We start from the raw sequence: 23,621 nt of genomic DNA, 5'->3' as shown, positions 1-23,621 counted from the left end.
AAACATATTAAAATGAAAAACTTATTAAAATCAGTAAAAGTCAGCATTAAGAAGTTAAAAGCCATATTAACCTAACTTTAAAAGTTTCCCCAAAGGGGCGCCTGGGTGGCTCAGTTGGTTAAGCGACTGCCTTCGGCTCAGGTCATGATCCTGGAGTCCCTGGATCGAGTCCCGCATCGGGCTCCCTGCTCGGCAGGGAGCCTGCTTCTCCCTCTGACCCTCCCCCCTCTCATGTGCTCTCTCTCTCTCTCTCATTCTGTCTCAAATAAATAAATAAAATCTTTAAAAAAATAAAAAATAAAAAAAAATAAAAGTTTCCCCAAAAATAAAGCCAAAGATTTAAAAAAGAATCTTGAATAATATAATAATTTGTATATTTATATTATATAGGAATTTTGTTTCCTTTTGGCTTTATTTGTAGGGAAACCCTTTAAAGTAAATGCAGACTTATTCTGACACAGCTAAACAACAAATTAGACCACATAATTTATGTCACAATAGTACAATGTTTAAGAACATAATGTTGGGGGGTGGTGCCTGGGTGGCTCAGGTCATGATCCCAGGGTCCTGGGATTGAGTCCTGCATTGGGTTCCCTGCTCAGCAGGGAGCCTGCTTCTCCCTCTCCCACTCCCCCTGCTTGTGTTCACTCTCTCGCTGTCTCGCTTTGTCAAATAAATAAATAAAACCTTAAAAAAAAAAAAAAGAACATGATTTGGGGGTTAGTGGGTGCTGGGTTTGTGTCCTCACTTTACCAAGTTACTGGATTGTGTCTTAATTTTTGTAACTAATGAACCATGTCAATTAATTACTCTAAAAAAGTTTTCTCTAAGTATACTAACATTATCTCCAAAATAATACTTACAGAGGGCAACTTCTGCCAGGATAGTATTAAAAACCTGGCTTAAGAGACCTGAAATCCTAAACACATGATTTAATACTATTTTCAGGATACTATGCACTGGACACAATTGTATAATTCACTAAACCACTACAGTCTTTAAAATAAAATACCCGGGCGCCTGGGTGGCTCAGTCGTTAAGCGTCTGCCTTTGGCTCAGGTCATGATCCCAGGGTCCTGGGATCAAGTCCCGCATCGGGCTCCCTGCTCCTTGGGAGCCTGCTTCTCCCTCTGCTTCTCCCTCTCTCTGTCTCTCATGAATAAATAAAATCAAATCTTTAAAAAAAAATAAAATAAATAAAAAATTAAATACCAAAATTACTCCACTATGGGATATCCTCATCAAGAAAACTGTATTTTTATGTATATAGCAAAATACATCCAGCCCGTTATGAATGTACTGAACACTGTCAAAGCTGTCGCTCTGACCTGTATGTTCTTGGCTTTCTACAATGAACACAAATGACCTGAGAAATAAAGACATTAATAAAATAATAAAAAATTTAAAGACATTATTTTGAAGAGGATCAAAGAATGGGATACCATAGATATTTCCAAGTAATATTTATCTTTCCAAATTTGAGAAATGCCAATTCACTTTAAAAAACAAAAACCAAAGTCTATTGTGAATGGCTGTTAGCTAAACGGCCTGGTACCCAACAGAGTAAGGAACATTTTGTTGTGTCCAATACTTTTTCTAGAGTGTTATGTACTAAATTCAACTGAAATTGTATTTTCCCTTTCAGCTTATTATCCAAAATTAATTTTTAAATTTAAAACAGTAAAATACTTCAACAGTATAAGCATAAATACAATTTTGTGGTCCTAGGCATAAACAAGACCAACTCCTAAGGCAGCAACTAAAAAAAAAAGACTTGTTTCCTTGTATGGGCCATTGAAGGACTCTTAGACAAAGAGTTGTGAATCAGAGACACAGACATTTGAGAAGGTACAAAAACAGAACACAGTGCTTTCTTCAGCACGGCAAAGCGGTTAAAGGTACCTAGCACTGCTAGCTTCTGAAAAAAACAAGCTAACTATGGGTGAGAACCTTGTTACGGGTCCAAGAGAAAGGCTTTAACTTTCTGGTGGCTTGTATTTCTAAATAACAGTGTAGAAAAATAAACACAGCAACAAAAACAGCTATTGATATAGACTGAATAATGAAAATCAAAAATTGTGGTGAGGTAAAATTCACAAGAGAATGGACTACAGGGGCGCCTGGGTGGCTCAGTCCTTAAGCGTCTGCCTTCGGCTCAGGTCATGATCCCAGGGTCCTGGGATCGAGCCCCGCATCAGGCTCCCTGCTCGGCAGGAAGCCTGCTTCTCCCTCTCCCACTCCCCCGCTTGTGTTCCCTCTCTCGCTGTGTCTCTCTCTGTCAAATAAATAAATAAAAATTAAAAAAAAAAAAAAAAAGAGAATGGACTACAGAATTTGACCAGAAAAATCAATTTTAAGAATTTTAGAACCAAGTTTGAAATTGCCCAGAAGAGCCTTTCAACATGTTATGAACACTCAACACTGCAGAGTACGCTCTCCGAACAAGTAACAGCAATTCCCGTATTTCCCTCCTCAGTGGACACTTGAACCAGACTAAATTTTAATATAACTACATCACCCCCTTTTATATTTTCAAAACATAGTCCCATACTCTGAATTTTTTTTTAAAGATTTTATTTATTTATTTGACAGAGAGATAGAGAGAGAGCACAGATAGAGTGGCAGGCAGAGGGAGAGGGAGAAGCAGACTCCCCGCTGAGCAGGGAGCCCGATGTGGGGCTCGATCCCAGGGCCCTGGGATCATGACCTGAGCTGAAGGCAGACGCTTAACCGACTGAGCCACTCAGGTGCCCCCCATACTCTAATTTTTAAAAAAAATATGCATGTTCTACTTCTTTACCTTTTTATCTTCATTAGACGATCGTTTTTCCATCCACAGCTCTCTGACTTTCTCCCTTAGACCTGTGCTTTATTTCCAGGTCACAAAACTAAAACATTCATAGAACTATAAGCATAATAAAACTAGATAAGCATTATTTATAACCATTTTAAAACTAAAAATTTAGGGGCTCCTGGGTGGCTCAGTCATTAAGCGTCTGCCTTCGGCTCAGGTCATGATCCCAGGGTCCTGGGATCGAGCCCTGCATTGGGCTCCCTGCTCCGCGGGAAGCCTGCTTCATTTCTCCCTCTCCCACTCTCCCTGCTTGTGTTCCCTCTCTGTGTCCCTCTCTGTCAAATAAATAAATAAAATCTTTAAAAAAAAAAAAAATTTATAAACTAAAGGACTGTAAGCCAAATAGGACTAGAAATTTCAGTTGAGTATAATCTGTAGCATTCTTGACCATGAACTGTAGAAAATTCTCTACAAACTTTTTTTTTTTTTTAAGATTTTATTTATTTGACAGAGAGAGACACAGCGAGAGAGGGAACACAATCGGGGGGAGTGGGAGAGGGAGAAGCTGGCTTCCCGCTGAGCAGAAAGCCTGATGCGGGGCTCGATCCCAGGATCCTGGGATCATGACCTGAGCCGAAGGCAGACGCTTAATGACTGAGCCACCCAGGCACCCCTCTTTACAAACCTTTTTAGTAGAACACAAACTCTCATTATTTATCCTACTAAAAGTACCAAGGACTCTTCCTCTGAAGTTTTAAATATTTTCCAACAAAAATGCATTAAAATTCCCATCTGTCTTAATCAGGTTATTCTAAAAAAAAAAAAATTTTTTTTCTTTAAAAAAAAAAGGTCTGTATAATTGATGTATAGAGTCTTTGTTTAAATAAATCTTATAAACCATGAAGCGTATTTAGGAAATCAAAATTCACCTCTTCTTGCATAACTGGAGTCCATATCTTTAAACTGTACCACAACAAAGTCTGAACACTTGAACAAAATACTCTCCATTATTTCTTCACGTTTTGGCCCCGAACTGGATTCCATACTTTTCTCATGTGCAGCATCAAGTACCAAATCACACTAAAATGAGAAGCATGAGTAAATATTCAAAATATTTATAAAATAAAATATGACAGGGATTCTTTAGCACATCAAGGTACTATTTCTTATAGGTCTTTGACAAAAATAATCTAGGTCAAAAGCACCTTATAATCATACTTTTTTCTCGGAAATATGACCTATTATCTATTGCATCATTCAAAAATCCTCTTATCTAAAGGTTGATCCTTGCTACCATAGTCTGTTTTTAGTATATTAATGGTGATAAAGAAGAAAATAATGAACCACTCAATCCCTCTTCTAGCCCCCAATGCTTGAAAAGGTCAAGATATTTTAATAAGCACACAGAGCAAGTTTAATTATACAAACCAGTCTATAAAATAATCAGTATTTGAAACCGAAGAGCAAAATCAAAGTGGTTTTAAAAAGTGCTTTAAAGAACATGAAAATGTAACAAGCATGCCCACCTCACAACTATAAATTGCTAAATCAGAAACTAATAGACAGTGTCAGGAAGCCATACAAACATATAGTAGTTGATGATTCATGGGGTTTTACATATAACAAAAAGGAAAAGAGTAAAAATTACCTTAGGACTGTATGTTTTAAAAACTCCTTCATATATACCTCCATTTTTCACTTGTACTTCACATTTGGATCCCTAAAAACATACAATTAATTTATCAAAGAAACAGTGTGCTACCCAGTCAGGAGGGATAATTGTTTACATTTTACTTTTTATATAGCTCACCAGGCTTCATTCAGCATATTAGGTAGTCACTGACAGAACAATAAAAAAATTCTAAAACATTAACAATACACTGAATTCTCAAAATTCCCCAGGAGGCCCTGCTCAGAGTTTGCAGTATGAATTTAAATATTGAAGTTAAATATTTCTGATTCTGGATTTAATAGGTGACAAAATAATGCACTAAAAACAATCAACTACTACTATTATTTTATACACAGCAGGGTTAACAAGAATGCTTTTATAGTGAGTCACAATAGTTTGGATGGAGTTCTAATCTATTTTTTCTAAATAATCCTGATTAAATGTGACCTAAGAAATGTTACTTTGAGAATCATTCATCTACATTTTAACATCATGAAATTACTTTACTGCACTCCCAAGGCAGTTTCTCCCCAATAATCTGGTAACTTACAACAACTGATGTAAGTATATGAACCATCCTCATATTTGCATAAATTCCATCAAAAGAAATCTGGAATATTAAGAAAAAACATTATTAGCAATCAGTATTTATCCTTGTCTATATATTAAAGTTAACATTTATTTTGTTACAAAATGCTTAGTTAAGTTTATAATACCTTACATGCATTAAAGAAAGACTTGGTTTACTATGATCTTTTGCTTCTTTAGAGAACAGAAGCTTAAGTTTTCAACAGTGAAAACTGTCATACCATCTAACAATGTTTTGACTACATGTGATACAAAAAAGCAAGTGAACTTTCATATACGAGGAATGACAAAACCACAGAAACAGAGGACAGATCAAAGGTCGGGGGGGGGCGCCTGGGTGGCTCAGTCCGTTAAGCGGCTGCCTTCGGCTCAGGTCATGATCCTGGGGTCTTGGGATCGAGCCCCACATCTGGCTCCCTGCTCAGCGGAAAGCCTATTTCTCCCTCTCCATCTGCCTGTCACTCTGCCTACTTGTGCTCTCTGTCTGTCAAATAAATAAATAAAATCTTAAAAAAAAAAAAAAAAAGGTTGGGGAACAGAGGGAGGAGGGATCACTACAAAGCGGCATAAGTGATTTTTCAAGGTGAGAGAACTGTCCCATTATCTTGACTGTGGTGGTGGTTACACAACTGTATGCGTCAAAACTCAAAGACCTGAGGGGCGTGGGAGGGATGGGGTGGCTGGGTGATGGACACTGGGGAGGGTATATACTATGGTGAGCGCTGTGAATTGTGTAAGACTGATGAATCACAGACGTGTACCCCTGAAACAAATAATACATTATGTTTTGTTTTGTTTTTTTTTAAAGATTTTATTTATTTGACAGAGAGAGACACAGTGAGAGAGGGAACACAAACAGGGGGAGTGGGTGAGGGAGAAGCAGGCTCCCCGCTCTGCAGGGAGCCCGAAGCGGGGCTTGATCCCAGGATCCTGGGATCATGACCTGGGCCAAAGGCAGACGCCCAACGACTGAGCCACCCAGGCGCCCCAATACATTATATGTTAATAAAAAAAATTAAAAACTCAAAGACCTGTACACTAAATAGGGTTAAGTATACATAAATAAATGGGGTGGAGGAGTGTGCACCTTTGTCAAAAACCCTTGACTATCTATCTTCTCTTCATATATCAATCAATGATAGTGCTCTTAGGTCTCATCAACCACACCACTCCTTACTACATACTACATAAGCATGTGTCCTTCTGATTCGAAATAAGAATATCTGTCCAGTAATGGCAAAGTCTGAAAGATCAATGACAGTTTCACATTTATTTTTTCCATCACAAGAAACTGCCCTTCATGCCCAGTTTAATTTTCTTGATAAAGTTCTAAAATTTAAAACCAGGAGGCCTTTTCCAAGGGAGAAAAATGGAAGGACTTAAAAGAGGGCATTAATTCAAAATCAAAACCCCAAAGAACTTTGCAAACTCTAGTCCTGGTGTTACACTTATCTTTTTTGGGTGTTATTCATTTAGATTTGCTTTTAGCCATTTATAAAACAACAAATGACTTACTACTTTGCATGAAAAATACTATTTACAGATTGACATTTTAATATGTAGAATCATCTCAAAAAATACATATAGCTAATAATTTTATACCAAACAGTACTGAGGTATAAAAGTTATAGGAGATATAAAACCCAAGAAAAAGGATTTCTTTTCACCTTGGCTTTGGTCTATGGTTCAGAAATAATATTTTAGTTACCATTCTTCCAAACAAGTGACATTAAATTACTCACCGTGGATTGAGGCAGTCCTTTGCTGTTTCGACCTCTGAAAAAATGAAACGTTATATTAAGTTCAACAGGCTAAACAAGCTAAAAAGAATATTTTCAAATTTAAAGTATCTTATAATTCCATTCAAATAAAGCATAGGTAATCTGTGGGGAAGGCTCATCTAATATTAAGTATAAAGGCTACCTAAGAATGGTTCCCTCTGTGCTTTGCTGGCTCAGAGACCCAAAACAGGTATGTATCATGGGAGGGAAGGAGGAGGAAACAATGTGAACATGATCAAAATAAGTAAAAATAAAAATAGCCTACTGGAAAAAAATAACCAATTCTAAACATAATAATCTTTACTCCCAAAGTAACCTATCGCTCTGTTACAGAAAGCTACTTAGGAATAAAATATAAATTCTACTCCTGATTTAACTGACAAATTATTGACTGGCATCAAAGTCACCTCCCATGTTTTTCCCTTGCCTCTAAAAATAGGCACTATGTTTACAACTGCAGAAAAACATTTGAAAATAAGTTAAAGCATTCAAAGCACTTTCACTTCTAAATACCTCTGTCAGGATCTATATAACAAGTACTTTTCCCTGCCAATCCCCTACCTCAGAACAATGCAGTACACCAAAGTCAGCTGTCAAAGTTATTTCCACTAAGTTAGACTCAAGTGAATTTAGTTATAGAGTACAATACAACCTAAGGCTTATTCCACTGGAAAAGATTAGGCTCCTTACGAAATGATAAAAACATTAGTAACATAAAATGTTATATTCCTCATAAACATTAATTACTCTGGAGTAACAGGACTGGAATCTCTTTTTTTTTTAGAGACAGAGAAAGTGTGAGCAGGGGAGGGGCAGAGGGAGAGAGAGAATCCTAAGTGGGGCCCACACGCAGCATGGAGCCCGACTCAGGGCTCAATCTCGTGACCCTGAGGTCATGACCTGAGCCGAAATCAAGAGTCGATGCTTAATTGACTGAGCCACCCACGCACACCTGGAATCTCATTTTAATGAAATAATCAAAATACTCAGGGGCGCCTGGGTGGCTCAGTCGTTAAGCGTCTGCCTTCGGCTCAGGTCGTGATCCCAGGGTCCTGGGATCGAGCCCCGCATCAGGCTCCCTGCTCCGCGGGAAGCCTGCTTCTCCTTCTCCCACTCCCCCTGCTTGTGTTCCTTCTCTCACTGTGTCTCGATCTGTCAAATAAATAAATAAAATGTTTAAAAAAAAATACTCAAATTAAGTCACAAATCCAAACAGAAGCACAATTCAGGTCTAAAAAGTCTTAAGAGTATGAATGGTGCCAATTCCCGGTAAAATAGCACTGATCCTAGAACTCCAAGGACAGGGCTGGTTTGCTCTCCAACTCAGTCACCCTCTCTCATCTAGAAAATAACATCTTAGACCAAAGCACCTCTGAAAGTCCTTCCATTTCTAACATTCTGATTCTGTAACTCTTTGCCTCACACACAGCACAGAGAAATTCCTGAAGTTTACGGAATAGGACTAATAATACCATTTATAATACTACAAAACAGATACTATAGTAAGCACTATGTCAAATCTCTCAACCCTAACTTTACAGGTGAAGAAACTGAACCTTAGTTAAATATCTTGACCAAAATCATCTGGCTAAAGAACAGTAGAGCTCTTATTTTAACCAGGTGATCCAAAGTCTAGGCTTTTCATTTCTAGGTTATATTCTGCCTCCCTAAAATTGCATCACAAGGAATAAACTAACTTCACAACTAAACCTGACCAAATTTTTACATTTTTTTCAAGCATCACTTGAATTTATTGGGTTTTTCTAATTATTTGTAGTCTGGCTACCAAATGGCTAAAAATCCGGCTTAGGATTATCTTATCTCAGTGGTTGCTGAGATGCCAGAGTTAAGACTTAAACAAATGCCACCAATTAAGTACCTTTAAATTCACGTGGCATCCCCACAAAGCTATTTAAAAGAATTTACAGACCCTCTATAGAAGTCACAGTATGTTTTTATTGATTATACAATTACATCTTTGACTAATAAAGAACAACTGTTTTGACAATCCATTTTACTTAGAACAAATCATTCAACAAAGAAAATAATAAAAGACAGCGGTATAAAATGGTACAGAGTGGAGCGCCTGGGTGGCTCAGTTGGTTAAGCGACTGCCTTCGGCTCAGGTCATGATCCTGGGGTCCTGGGATCGAGCCCCGCATCGGCCTCCCTGCTCAGCCGGAAGCCTGCTTCTCCCTCTCCCACTCCCCGTGCTTGTGTTCCCCCTCACGCTGTTTCTCTCTCTCTCTCTCTCTGTCAATTAAATAAATAAATAAAATCTTAAAAAAAAAATAAAATAAAATAAAATGGTACAGAGTGTAGAAACAACAGATTTCCACTGACCAAACCAGGAAGCTGAATAACCAAGGGGAACGTTAGCATATCACAGTAGCATTTTCTGAAGCTTATGCTACAAGTTCAAATTATTCTTTTTTTTTTTTCTTTTGGGATCCACTTAGATTATGCTTTACTTTTAATTTTTTTCTTTAGTGTTTTGGAACAAAGCATCTTAATGTTTCCTATAGTAACAAAAACTGAATTTCAAAGAAGCCAAGATCAGGGCACCTGGGTGGCTCAGGTCATGATCCCCAGGTCCTGGGATGGAGCCCGCACTGGGCTCCCTGCTAAGCATGGAGCCTGCTTCTCCCTCTCTCGCTTCCCCTGCTTGTGCGCGCTCTCTCTCTAATAAATAAATAAAATCTTAAAAAAAAAAAAAAAGCCAAGATCATACTCTAGTCCTAAATATACTTATTAGATGGGTCAGATTTAACAGAACAACCATATCCAGGATTCTATGCTTTCAATTGTTACTGAATATGAAGTTAAGGTGTGATTCAAAATGCCAAATTAAAGAAATTTTTTAAATAACTCTTTATATTGCTTCAAAATAATACAGGAGGGAGGAAATAGGTGGGGTTATAATGAAGTAAGACTGGCATGGCATGAGTTGCTAACCGTTGAAACTAGGTGACAGGTGTGTAGGGGTTCAATATATCATTCTGCCTGCTTTTTACAATTTCCTTAAGTTAAAAATAAAAAGTACCTTCTGATATGATGCAATTGGAGCCCGGATTTAATCAAGACCTACTAGTTTACAGGACACATGGTGTGGGAGAATATATTAATTGATACCATGAGGTTACAAATCGGCTAAACCCAGAATGTGGTAAACCTGACATAACAAATGACAGCTTCAACAAATAAGTGGCAGGAGAAGAAGAAAAACATAGCAGAGGGAGGGAAAATTATAAATTTAAAGACACATAAATGAAAAGCAAAGTGTCGCCTCTCAATTTGAAAACTTATTACAAAGCTACAGTGATCAAAATAGTGTGGTACTGACATAAGGACAGACATAAAATAAAATGGAATAGAGAGCCCAGAAATAAACCCTCACATATGTGCTGAACCCTTACACCTTATAACATATACAAAAACTAACTCAAAATGAGTCAAAGATGCAAATTTAAGAGATAAAACTATGAAACTCTTCGAATAAAACATAGGGGACAAGTCTTCATGACTTTGAATTTGGCAATGATTTCTTAACTGTGACACCAAAGTGCATAGACAACATAAAAAAAACAAAACAGTAAAAAGGACTTCATCAAAATTAAAAACTTTTGTGCAAAGGATTATCAGTTATCAGAGTGAAAAGACAACACTTTTCAGAATGAGAGAAGATATGTGCATTTCATGTATCTGATAAGGGGTTCATTCCAGAATACATAAATAACTATAGCTCAATAACAAAAGAACATACAACCCAATTCAAAAATGGGCCAAACACTTGAATAGCATTCCTCCAAAGAAGTCATACAATTAGCCAATAAGCACATGAAAAGATGTTCAACATCACTAGTCATCAGTAAAAATGCAAATCAAAACCACAATGAGCTACTACCACTTCACCTCCACTACTATAGCTATTATCAAAAAGACAAAAAATCACAAGTGTTGGCAAAAAAATTGGAAACTTTTTTTTCCAACTGGAAAAATTGGAATCCTTGTGCACTACCTGTGGGAATGTAAAATGGTATAGCTACTGTGGAAGATAGTATGGCAGTTCCTCAAAAATTTAAACAGGACTACCATATGATCCAGCAATTACCACATCAGAATATATATCCAAAATAACTAAAAGCAGGGATCTGGGGACAACTGGATGGCTCAGTCGGTTAAGTGTCTGACTTCAGCTCAGGTCATGATCCTGGGGTCCTGGGATCAAGCTGTGCGTTGGGCTCCCTACTTGGCGGGGAGTCTGCTTCTCCCTCTCCTTCTGCCCCACCCCCCCATTTGTGCTTTCTCTCTCGTTCGCTGCTCTCTCTCAAATAAATAAATAAAATCTTAAACAAAAAAACCTAAGAACTATGATTTATTAACTTCTATCTACTTTATTGTCCAAAATGTCTTTAATTTCTTAAAATAAAAAAATTCAATCCTCAAAGCCTTGAAATTCAAATGCCACCTTTTCAAGAAGCCTTCCTTGGATTACACCATCCCAATCAAATACACAGTGCTCTCTTCAACTCTCCAGACTGGAATTTGACATAACCAGATTTGTATTATAGTTACTGGTGACCTATCATATGCCCACTACTCAGGGCCATCACCTGACCAAACAGTGCTTTTGTGCAAATCAGAAAATGATGCCTCCTCCAGGGAGTCAAAGCCCCACACTAGAGAAAACAGTGTGATCAGCAGACAGTGCTTTCGTGAAAATCAGAAGAGATACCAGAAATGGAGGTAGCCCCAAAGGCACATGGTGTGGCCAAAGAAACTCCTGGATTTCAAACATCCATTCATGTCCTTGGCCAAAAGCTCCTGGATGAAATAAAACCTAAACCAAGACTGGCAGACAGTATCTTTCTTATACATCTTTGTACCATCTACCAAAATCAGCACAGAGGAACCGTAGCTCACATATGACATATACTTAATAAATATCTAATGAATTAATGAGCCCAGTCAAAAAGAAAGAAAAAGATGGAGAAAGATTTCAAAGTAATCATTACGTAAATCAATGGTCAGCAAAATATAGCCCACAACCTGTTTTTGTTGAGATTCTGAGCTAAGTATGTTTTTAGGTAGGGATGGAGGGAGGAAGGCAGGAAGGGAAGGAGAGAGGGGACAAGCCAAGAAAAATATGCAACAGAGAAGTTATATAGCCCATAACACGCCTAAAATACTAACTCTCTGGGTCATTTCAAGAAAAGCTGTTGACCTCTGCGCTGAAAACAAAATGGCTGCGATGTCAACAACTGCAATTTAAAAAATAAAGTCTAATGCTGTTTTACATGAACCATTACTTCTAAAACAAATTTCTTAATAGCTTGTTACTTTTTTTCATATAGGTTTAATGTACACATAATTGAAAAACGTCATCAAAGTGCTCTTGTTCTTAATTATTTTTAAGCTTTACAATGGAATTGAGGTTGATCCAAATTTTGAAAAATCAAGGTATTTTACTAATGTACATCTGATGACAATACAAGTAAATTTCACAAAGTCAGGGACTTTGTATTGATTGTTGAATCAAAAGCACCTAGCATAAAATAATGAAGGGGTAAATGGTAGATTATAAAATAGACTTGACATACCACCTTGTGAATCTCATGAGAATCTTGATTAGAATTATAAAAAAAATGATGAGACATTTGAACTGGAGGTTCTAGCTTGGGCCATATCAAGGCAAGAAAAAGAAATAAAAGGCACCATGATTGGACAGAAAAAAGGAAAACTGTCTTTAATAATAAAGACAGATGATCATTTATGCAGAAAATCCTAAGAGAATCTGCAAAAAGCTACTAGAAATAAGAGCTTAGCAAAGCTAACTCAAAATGGATCAATGACCTAATCACAAAAGGGTTAAATGAAACTTTTAAAAGAAAACGGGGGAGAAAATCTTTATAACCTTTGGTTAGACGAAGATTTCAGATAGGACAAAAAAATGCAAACCATAAAAACAAAAAACTGACAAATTAGACTTCATCAAAGTTTTAAGTATTCTGTCCTTTGAAAGACGGTTAAGAAAAATTAAGTCAACCCACAGACAAGGAAATATTTGAGAATGTATGTCTGATTGTAAACTTACACCCAAAATATACAAAGAACTCCTACAACTTATTAAGAAGATAAATAGCCCAATAAGTGGGCAGAAGACTTACACAGTCATTTAACCAAATAAGACTTAGTCCGTAAAATTAAAGCCCGATAATACTAATCACTAGGAAGGATGCCAAGCAACTGAAACCCTCACACACCACTGGTGGGAAAAGGAAACCTAGATTCCTTTTCCTGGAAAAGAGTTTGGCATTTTCTTATAAAGTTAAACATACTAGGGTGCCCGGGTGGCTCAGTCGGTGAAGCATCTGCCTTCGGCCCAGGTCATGATCCAAGGGTCCTGGGATCGAGTCCTGCACTGGCTCCCTGCTCACTGGGGAGTCTGCTTCTCTCTCCGTCCCTCCTCTCCCCCCCCTCCGTTCGTCCTCTCTCTCTCTCAAAAATAAAAATACTTTAAAAAATAAAGTTAAACATACTAATACAACCTAGCAATCCCACTCCCAGGTAATTATTCAAGACCAATGAATGTTCAGAGCTGATTTATTCACATAGCCAAATACTGAAAACAGTTCAAATGTCTATTACCTGATGAATGAATAAACATATTGCAGTAGTACATCCTTAACAGAGGAATACTACTCAGTAATAAAGTTACAAATTACTGACACATGCTACACACAACTGGGATGAATTTCAAAAGCACTGCGCTAAAGGAAAGAAGCTAGACACAAATGATCCCATTGATATGATATTCTAGAAAGGCAAATCTATAAATAATCAGATCAATGAATGACTGCCATGGGCTAAGGAAGAAAGGATATTTATTATAAAAGTACAGAGGGAACTTTATAGGGTGGTATCTTGTGATAGTGATCGCGTGACTATACACATTTGTTAAAACTCAAAGAACTTTACATTGAATAGGATGAGTTTACTGCATGTAAGCTATACCTCAAAAAACCTGCCACTCCCCAAACTAAAGGCAAATCCAAAGAAAAAAGAAACCCCTAACACATAAAAAAAAAAATTCAACCTTTTTTAGGTATAAGATTTTATTTATTTATTTGAGAGAGAGAATGAGACAGAGAGCACGAGAGGGAAGAGGGTCAGAGGGAGAAGCAGACCCCCCGCTGAGCAGGGAGCCCGATGCAGGACTCGATCCAGACACTCCAGGATCATGACCTGAGCCGAAGGCAGTCGCTCAACCAACTGAGCCACCCAGGCGCCCAAAAGGTTGAATTTTATAACAAAATTAATCTGATGTTAAAAATTCATTATATTGGGGCACCTGGGTGGCTCAAGATGGTGAAGTGTCTACCTTCAACTCGGGTCACAATCCCAGGGCCTGGGATTGAGCCCCATGTGGGACTCCCATCTCAGTGGGGAGTCTGCTTCTCCCTCTGCCCCTCCCCGCTTGCGCTCTCTACGTCTCTCTCCCTCTCAAATGAATAAAACCTTTAAAAAAAATTCATTATACTGCACACTTAAAATTGGTAAATTTTACTGTATGTAAGTTATACTTCAGTAGTAAAGCTGATTATTTAAGAGACACACAATTGGGAAAATTTGAATTGACTAGACATTAAATATTACTTGAGAATTAGGGTGCCCGGATGGCTCAGTTGGTTAAATATTATTTGAGAATTACTTTTAATTTTTTACATGTGATAATGCTTTCATTTTTTTAACTAATCTCTACCCCCAATGTGGGCCTTGAACTCATGACCGTGAGATCAAGAGTCACACGCTCTACTGACTAAGCCAGCCAGGTGTCACTACATGTGATGCTTTTAAAACTTCCATTCTCTTAGAGAGATATATATTGAAATATTTACAGAAGAAATGACATGTCAGGAATTGCTTTAAAATAATATGGGAACCTACAGTAACCAAGATAGTATGCTGCCAACATAAGGACAGATAAAAGAGCAATGAAATAGCATTCACAGTCCAGAAATAAATTCTTACAGTTATGGTCCAATGATTTTTAAGAAGAGCCAAGACAACTTATTGGGGAAATTATAGTCTTTTCAACAAATAGCACTGGCACAACGAGATATCCATATGCAAAAGAATGTAGCCGGACCTCTACCTTACACCATATATAAAAATTCCAAATGGACCAAATACCTAAATGTAAAGGCAGGAAAACTATAAAAACTCTTAGGAGAAAAAAAATAGGGGTAAATCTTCAAGACCTTGGATTTGGCAATGGATTCTTTGTTTTTGTTTGTTTGGGTTTTTGTTTTTTTTTTTAAGATTTTATTTATTTGACAGACAGACACACAGTGAGAGAGCACAAGCCGGGGCAGCGGGAGAGGGAGAAGCAGGATCCCCGCTGAGCAGGGAGCCCGATGTGGGGCTCGATCCCAGGACTCTGGGATCATGACCTGAGCAGAAGGCAGCCCCTTAACCAACTGAGCCACCCAGGTGCCCCTGTTTGGGTTTTTTAAAAAGATTTATTTGAAAGAGAGACAGAGACAGCAGAGCACACGCATAACTGAGGGAGGGGAAGAAGCAGACTCCCCTGCTGAGCAGGAAGCATGACACGGGGCTCACAACAGGGCTCGATCCCAGGACCCTGGGATTATGACCTGAGCGGAAGGCAGTTGCTTAACCAGTTGAGCCACCCAGGCGCCCTTGGCAATGGATTCTTAGATAGGACTCTAAAAGCACAAACAATGGATGAAAATATAAATGGAACTTGGTCAAAATCAGAAATCTGGGGCTCCTGGCTGGCTCAGTCAGTAGTGGACGCAACTCTTGATCTCAGGGTTTTGAGTTCAAGCCCCACACTGGGCCTAGAGCTTACTTACTGGGGGGAAAAAAATCAAAAATTTTTTGTTGCAAAATACATCAATAAAACAATAGCAAAAAAAAACCCCAAAAACAAAAACACCCCAGAAATATGAAGGGACTATGGATAAATTATAGAAGAGATCTCAGGATCTCTTCCTAACTCAGGAAGCCAAAAGCACTAGGACTCCAGAGTGCAGTGTTTAAAAACAGAGGGCATACCATACCAAAACCCAAAGGTCTACCCTACTGCCTTTTAGTCAGCTCAGTTTCAAATCCTAGGCCAGCCACTTACAGTAACCCCAGAATGATTATTTAACCACTCTGGTCCCCAATTTTCTTATCTGTAAAATGTTAGTAAGAAAAGTCACAGGGTTGGGGGTGCCTGGGTGGCTCAGTTTGTTGAGCATCTGACTCTTGTAAGAGCTCAAGTCATGATCTCAGGGTGGGGAGATCGAGCCCTGCATCAGGTTCCATGCTCGGTGGGGAGCCTGGTTCTCCCTCTCCCGCTGCCCCTGCTTATGCTTGCTCTGTCCAATAAATAAATAAAATTCTTAAAAAAAAAAAATTCTCTTTTCCTCTGACCCTCCCCCCACTCACTCTCTCAAATCTTTAAAAAAAAGTCACAGGGTCGTTGAGGATCAAATAATACTCAAAATGTACATACACATACATACGTGCGCACGCACACACTCTCATTTGGACAAAAGTTATACTGTACACTTACAAAGTGGGGCTTTTTTTTTTTTTTTTAAGATTTTGTTTATTTGACAGAGCGGTAGAGAGAGAGCACAAGTAGGCAGAGCAGCAGGCAGAGGGAGAGGGAGAAGCAGGCTCCCCGCCTAGCAGGGAGCCTGACACGGGGCTCAATCCCAGGACCCTGGGATCACGACCTGAGCTGAAGGCAGACGCTTAACCACCTGAGCCATCCAGGCGCCCCCAAAGTGGGGCTTATGTCAAACTTCATTAAAAGTGTAAAATAAAGACTGGCACAGAAGCAGCACTCAATAACTTTATATTTAACAAATATTTATTGAATCAGGAAGATGAATACAGCCTTGCCTTCAGGCAGCTTACACTTCAGAGGTTATGTCTAGGACAGAAAGTTTAGAATGTATATTTTCATATGTATATTTTATCTGTTTCCTTCACCACTTGAATAAGTAAAAACATACAGAAACCACCCAAGAGCACTTTTTTTTTTAAGTAGGCTCCATGCCCAATGTGGGGCTCAAACTCATGACCCTGAGATCAAGAGTTGCATGCTCTACTGACTGAGCCAGCCAGGCACCCCCCAAAAACACCTGGTAACTGAAACACATTTAAAAATCCAGCTAAGAATAAAATTCCTTCCCTTATCATTTCAAAATTCTGGGGGGAAATACGCAATTTCTATTGGTATTGCCATCCACGATATAATTATAGAACTTTTTATTTCTTCACTTTTCACCATTCTGCTCATTCATTACCATCTTTATTTTTTTAAGATTTTATTTATTTATTTGAGAGAGAGAGAGAGAGAAACAGCAGGAGAGGGGAGAGGGTCAGAGGGAGAAGCAGACTCCCCGCTGAGCCAGGAGCCTGATGCGGGGCTCGATCCCAGGACGCCGGGATCATGACCTGAGCCAAAGGCAGTCGCTTAACCAACTGAGCCACCCAGGTGCCCCATTACCATCTTTCAACACTGTATCTATACATGTCATTTGCTAGTTTCTACAACTATTTCAACAGGCCTGAGTAACACTTATGCAATCAAAATATTTCACTGACCCAGATTTCTAGAACCAGAAATTGTTGTCTGGATGTAACTAATACTCTTTGGCACAGTAAGAAAGAATTCTACATACCTCCAACCCCTTTCCAGTAAGTTGTAATAATGCTCTTCTCCTCAGGTATTCACATGGCCACCTGCTTGTTATTTAGATCTCAACTTAAATGTCCCCTCCTCAGAAAGGCCTGCCCTGATCATATTATCAAAAGTAGTTCCCCAACATTGTAACATCCTGTTTTAGTACTTATTAGTAACTAATATTTAGTGCATCATAGAACTTAATATCTGAAATTCTATTACATGTTCATCTATTTACTTTGTCTCTGTCCACTTCCCACTCCCAGAATATAAACTATGAAGGCAAACACTTCTGTCTCCTTCACCCACTGTGTGCCCACAGCTTAACAGAGGCTGGTACACAGTAAATACTCTAAATTGCTGAATAAATTAAGTACACAGTACAGTTTATGTGAATTATGACAAGTATCGACTAGTTTAATTTCTTTTTATAGTACAGAAAAACTATAGTTGTCAAGAGAAAGGACAACTAAAACCTAGAAATCTAACTCCAGCTCTTCGAGTTAATCACTTAAGTGAGTCATTTTGTTCTTCCCATTTCAGTTTTTTTATTAGAAAGGGAAAAAATTCTATAACTAGTACTTACTGAATAACTATTTCCTCACTGAAAAGATGAGTAAAGCTATTTTTTTTTTCTTTTTAGCAAACTAAGGTGGACTGGCAACTCTAAATTCACACAAAACAACTGTCAGATTAATCCAGTCATTTAATCATCTAGAATCAATGTTTCAAAACAACTACCATCCCCATAAGAACTAATTTAACTTCTCTGCAAACTGCTGGGATTCAAATTCTGACCCTACTATCACTTCTAGCTCTGTGACCTTAACCTCATAACTTCAGCTCTTTGTGTCTCAATCTCAAATCTATAAAATGGTGGGGCGCCTGGGTGGCTCAGTCGTTAGGCGTCATGGTCCCAGGGTCCCAGACTCAGCTCAGGTCCCTGCTCAGCGGGAAGCCTGTTTCTCCCTATCCCATTCCCCCTGTGTTCCCTCTCTCGCTGTGTCTCTGTCAAATAAATAAATAAAATCTTAAAAAAAAAAAAAAGATCTATAAAATGGTGATAAAAATAGTACCTTCTCAAAAATAAAAAAAAATTAAAAAATTTTAAAAAACCAGTATCTTCACATAAGGTTATAAAAAATTAAATGATACTCATATAGACTTAAGAACAATGCTTGGCACATTAAATAAATGCTTAATAATTGTTGGCTTAATACAATTATTTTCCTATTACAGCACAAACTAAAGCTGTAAAAAAATATCTCTTTGGGGCACCTGGGTGGCTCAGCCGGTTAAGCATCTGCTCAGGTCATGATCCCAGGGTCCTGGGATCGAGCCCCACATCAGGCTCCCTGCTCAGCAGGGAGCCTACTTCTCCCTCTCGCTCTGCTGCTCCCGTGCCCGTTCTCTCTCTCAAATAAATAAAATCTTTAAAAAGAAGTATCTCGGGGCGCCTGGGTGGCTCAGTCGTTAAGCGTCTGCCTTCAGCTCAGGTCATGATTCCAGGGTCCTGGGATCGAGCCCCACATCGGGCTCCCTGCTCCGCAGGAGGCCTGCTTCTCCCTCTCCCACTCCCCCTGCTTGTGTTCCTGCTCTCGCTATCTCTGTCAAATAAATAAAATCTTTAAAAATAAATAAATAAATAAATAAATAAATAAATAAATAAAAGAAATATCTCTTCAAATGAAGTTTTACTAAGAAGAAGGGATAAGGGGCTTAACCATAACATGAAGCCATGCATAATTAGACACAACCTAGACACACCAAAAGCTCCAAAGGACTCAGATAAAAAGGAATTTTACAGCTTAAGTTCAGTGCTGTCCAACAGAACTTTCTATAATGATTTAAAAAAAAAGGACTTTATCTGTGTTGCCGAATATGGTAGCCCGAGGTCACACATGATGGCTGAGCAATTGAAATACGGCTAGTGTGACTGAAGGCTGAATTTTAATTTTAATTAACTTACTTGTAAATTTAAATAGCCATATGCGGATAGTAGCCACCATATTGGATAGTACAGCTGCAGTCCTCTCCTTGAGCTTCTTCAGCAACAGGCCCTATCACCCTTCCAAAGCATTCATCATCCCCTCTGACTAATGCACCAAAAGTGCTTCCATATAGTAAACTCAAGTCTCTGCCCCAATGGTTTTACCCATTGGTCATTAATCTTTCCTGGGGCCTCAAAACAACTTTAAACCCCTTCAAAAGACAATAAGTGATAATGAGGAAGAGGGGAGTACAGGTGAAGAAGATGAGCCATTACTGTTAAAGCTGAGTGACACCTAAACAGGGCCCATTAAACTGTTCTATTTTTATATATGTTGAAATTTTCTATTAAAAAAATTCTCGGGCGCCCGGGTGGCTCAGTTGGTTAAGGGACTGCCTTCAGCTCGGGTCATGATCCTGGGGTCTTGGGATCGAGTCCCACATCGGGCTTCCCTTGCTCTGCGGGGAGCCTGCTTCTCTCTCTGCCTCTGCCTGCCACTCCCCCTGCTTGTGCTGTCAGATAAAGGAATGAGATCTTTAAAAAAATAAATAATAAATTTTAAAAAATTTAAAAAAATTCTCATTAGTATTTATTTCAAACTCACTTCATTCCTTCTCTAACTATAAGGGCTTCCAAATCTGTCTCCCTGCTTTCATTAAGTGCCTCCCCTCCATTTCTTCCGCCACACTGTGAACCACATCTTTCTACACATACCATGTTGATAGCATCTTCTGCTTTAGCACAAACTTCCTTGCCTGGAACTTTCTCTTCTCTTCCATGGCCTCACTGAAAACTGCTCATCATTCCTCAAGATCCTCTCAACCCTCCTGCTTTTTTCAAGGTTTTCTTCCTCACCGCCCACCCACAGCAGTCATTCACTCCCTCCTCAGTGCTACCAGTTCACACTATCTGCATGCCTGCCTTCCCTACTGCACTGAGTAACCTGGAAGCAGAGACGTTTCATTCATCTTCTAAGTTTTTAATTTGATTCCAGTTAGTTAACATACAGAGTTAGTTTCAGATATACAATATAGTGATTCAAGAATCATTCATCTTTTTAACTGTCTCAGTCTCACAGCTTCAAACTTTTACCAAATTAATGAACAGTATACAGACAAGCTCAATAAAATGCTAAACTGCATACACTCATCTAGCACTACCTGAAACCTACCAACAAGCACTGTTCAGCCTTAACCTGCTCCTGTAGTTTCTACCAATTTCCAAAAATGTGAATAACAGCTAAGTTACTGAGCACTTACTACATGCCAGTCATTGATTTAAGTACTTTACACCACAATTCATTTAATACTCATCACCCCCATTTCACAGAGGAAGAAACTCAAGCACAAATGAAATAGCCGGCCTACGTCACAAAGTAAAAAAGGAGCTGGGGTGCTAAATAAACTGTTGTATGACTTTGGACAAGTCATTTAAAGTGCCTGCTCCTGTGTAAAATAGGATGAGTCATAATGATCTGAAACACAAGCTTCCAATTTTAAAATTCAGATTTGTGGGAAGGGAATAGGATGCCAAATAGAAGGAACACCAATCTGTGAAAAGAAAAAGTAATTTTAGGCATTCTCCATAGAATAGTTTGAGGGAAAATGTCAATCTTTATTCTTGTATTTCATAGCAAGCTACTATAGAAAAACATGGAAAATGTGCTCAGTTAAGAAAACTAACATGGGGGGGGCGGGCGCCTGGGTGGCTCAGTCGTTAAGCGTCTGCCTTCGGCTCAGGTCATGATCCCGGGGTCCTGGGATCGAGAGCCCCACATTGGGCTCCCTGCTCAGCGGGAAGCCTGCTTCTCCCTCCCCCACTCCCCCTGCTTGTGTTCCCTCTCTCGCTGTGTCCCTCTCTGAAAAAAAAGAAAGAAAACTAACACGGGACAAGCTAAGTTCTACAGGAGTTAATAAAAAGAAAAACAAATGAGAATTTGTTTCAATGGAAGACTTAGGCTAGATCTAAAGGATCTAAGGAAGGGGATGAGGATAAATATGAGGATGTGGAAAAGCAGAAAAATGATGGAAGAGCAGGCAGGGAATGAAGGCTGAGCTTGGTACCTGCAGAGGTGATAAGAAAGGAGACCATAGAGATTTAAATGGGTCGTGTTTTGAAGAGTTGTTGGAAAACAGGACCAAAAAGATAAAATGGGGTTTTATAAAGGGTCAGCAAATGCCCTGTTTTTATATGTCCCAGGGTTTAAAAAATATATATTTATTTATACATACACACATATATATAATATATATATGCAAAGAAGACTATAGTGGCATGCAAAGCCTAAATCATCTGGCTCTTTACTTAAAAAGTTTGCCAACCCCTAGGTTAGATCATGGAAAGCCTTAAAGGTGAAGAGGACCTTGGGCTTGGGAACAGGGTGATTTCTGAACAAAAGTAGTTTAAGTCTAATAGCAAAAGGTAGGCTAGGTTAATCTCGTGGGCAAAATTAATTTGTTGCGGGGCGCCTGGGTGCCTCAGTCGTTAAGCATCTGCCTTCGGCTCAGGTCACGATCCCAGGGTCCTGAGATCGAGCCCCACATCGGGCTCCCTGCTCCGCGGGAAGCCTACTTCTCCCTCTCACATGCCCCCTGCTTGTGTTCCCTCTTTGGCTGTGTCTGCCAAATAAATAAATAAAATCTTAAAAAAAAAAATTAATGTGTTTCAATAATTTAGAATAAAATGTATGATCGCCTAAAGTGATTGTTTGGCCCATACACATAACTGCAGCACTAATTTCCCTAAAGTCACACAGGGTAGCAATCATTTCCTCAACTATTAATCCTTTCTCCCTGGAAGACTAATGTGTGCTGCTAAGTCTTACTCAGTGCGTCCTAGCCCCAGGGCTATGCAGCCTCTAACATGAATGACTAAGACAGGGAGACTGAAGAAGTGGGTTCTATACTAATTTTCCTATAGAAACATCGTAAGTGGTGTCTGGGTTCTTAGTTCAAACCACAAACGCCTTCTCAACCCATGATATATACAATACTTAGTTTAAATTAATTATGGGTTACAAGTGACAATCTGATAAAATATGCAGGTGCACAAAACTAACCGCCATTTATAACACTGTTTCCAAGTTTTAAAATAAAATCATCAACTTTTAGATCCAGACTCATTTATAAATAAACAGAACTGCCAGGACTAAGGCATGGATAACTGAAGCCATTTTATGGCTAACAAGAATGACTGAATTGTTGTCATTGGTTTTTATCAGTTTTGTCATAGAGCTATACCAGAAGCAGTAGAGCACAGTTACTAAAAGCGAAAGCTCTGAAGTCTCACAGGGTTAGAATCTCGGCTTCATCACTTCCTAGCTCTATGACCTTGGGCAAGTTCCTTAATTTCCCTGAACCACCACTTCCTCATCTGTAAAATGGATATGGCACTACCAACCTGACAGGCTGGGCTGTTGTTAAGGATTAAAGGATATGTAAGTAATGCACTTGGCACAGTTCCTGAAACCTAACAGGCACACGATAAAGTGTAACTATCATTGTATAAATAGAAAGTTTCTCCATAAACTGTTTTCACATCACAGATACTAAACTTTTTTCAGAAAAATAGCTACTACTACTACCACTTGACTCAGAAATGGTAGCTTTTTCCTAACATGTTTTATATAGGAAAAAAGGTTTTATCAATAGGGGTTTCTTATTCTCTAACCTTTTAGACTGGGTTAAAAATATGCAGACTTCCTGTAACATTTACAGACTATAAATAACTAAATTCTGTATCTGTCACAAATGCAAATTCCTCATTTTCTTCTCCATTGTTCATCCTAAGGAGCCTCTGAAGTACATTCCTTCACCCAGTAAAGCTAGTGACGCAAATTCCTGGTCAATTAAAGTAAGAAACTAATTGTAATTTTCCTTAAATCCATCACCAGAGGCTCCTGGGTGGCTCAGTCAGTTAAGCATCTGCCTTTGGCTCAGGTCATGATCCCAGAGTCCTGGGATCGAGCCCCGCATCGGGCTCCCTGCTCAGTGGGGAGCCTGCATCTCTCTCTCCCTCTGCTGCTCCCCCTGCTTATGCTCACTCTGTCAAAGAAATAAAATCTTTAAAAAAAAAAAAAAAATTCATCA

The 23,621-nt window shown here is 38.8% G+C and overlaps 1 protein-coding gene across 8 annotated transcripts in view; it reads right to left on the bottom strand.

Annotated features, from left to right (window-relative positions):
• ATXN2 (ataxin 2) overlaps positions 1-23,621 on the bottom strand; it is a 116,052-nt gene that overhangs the window by 76,742 nt on the left and 15,689 nt on the right. For all 8 annotated transcript variants that reach the window (XM_078060973.1, XM_078060972.1, XM_078060969.1 and 5 more), the window contains exons 2-5: positions 6,797-6,830; positions 5,017-5,076; positions 4,443-4,514; positions 3,724-3,874 (exon numbers count right to left, since the gene is read on the bottom strand). In XM_078060973.1, the coding sequence (XP_077917099.1) occupies positions 3,724-3,874; positions 4,443-4,514; positions 5,017-5,076; positions 6,797-6,830 (317 nt within the window). The remainder of the gene's footprint in view (positions 1-3,723; positions 3,875-4,442; positions 4,515-5,016; positions 5,077-6,796; positions 6,831-23,621) is intronic.

This window comes from Halichoerus grypus, chromosome 13, assembly GCF_964656455.1.
Source record: "Halichoerus grypus chromosome 13, mHalGry1.hap1.1, whole genome shotgun sequence".
NCBI lineage: Eukaryota > Metazoa > Chordata > Mammalia > Carnivora > Phocidae > Halichoerus > Halichoerus grypus.
The sequence above is the reverse complement of the archived record's forward strand: the minus strand, read 5'-3'. Positions and strand labels throughout refer to the sequence as shown.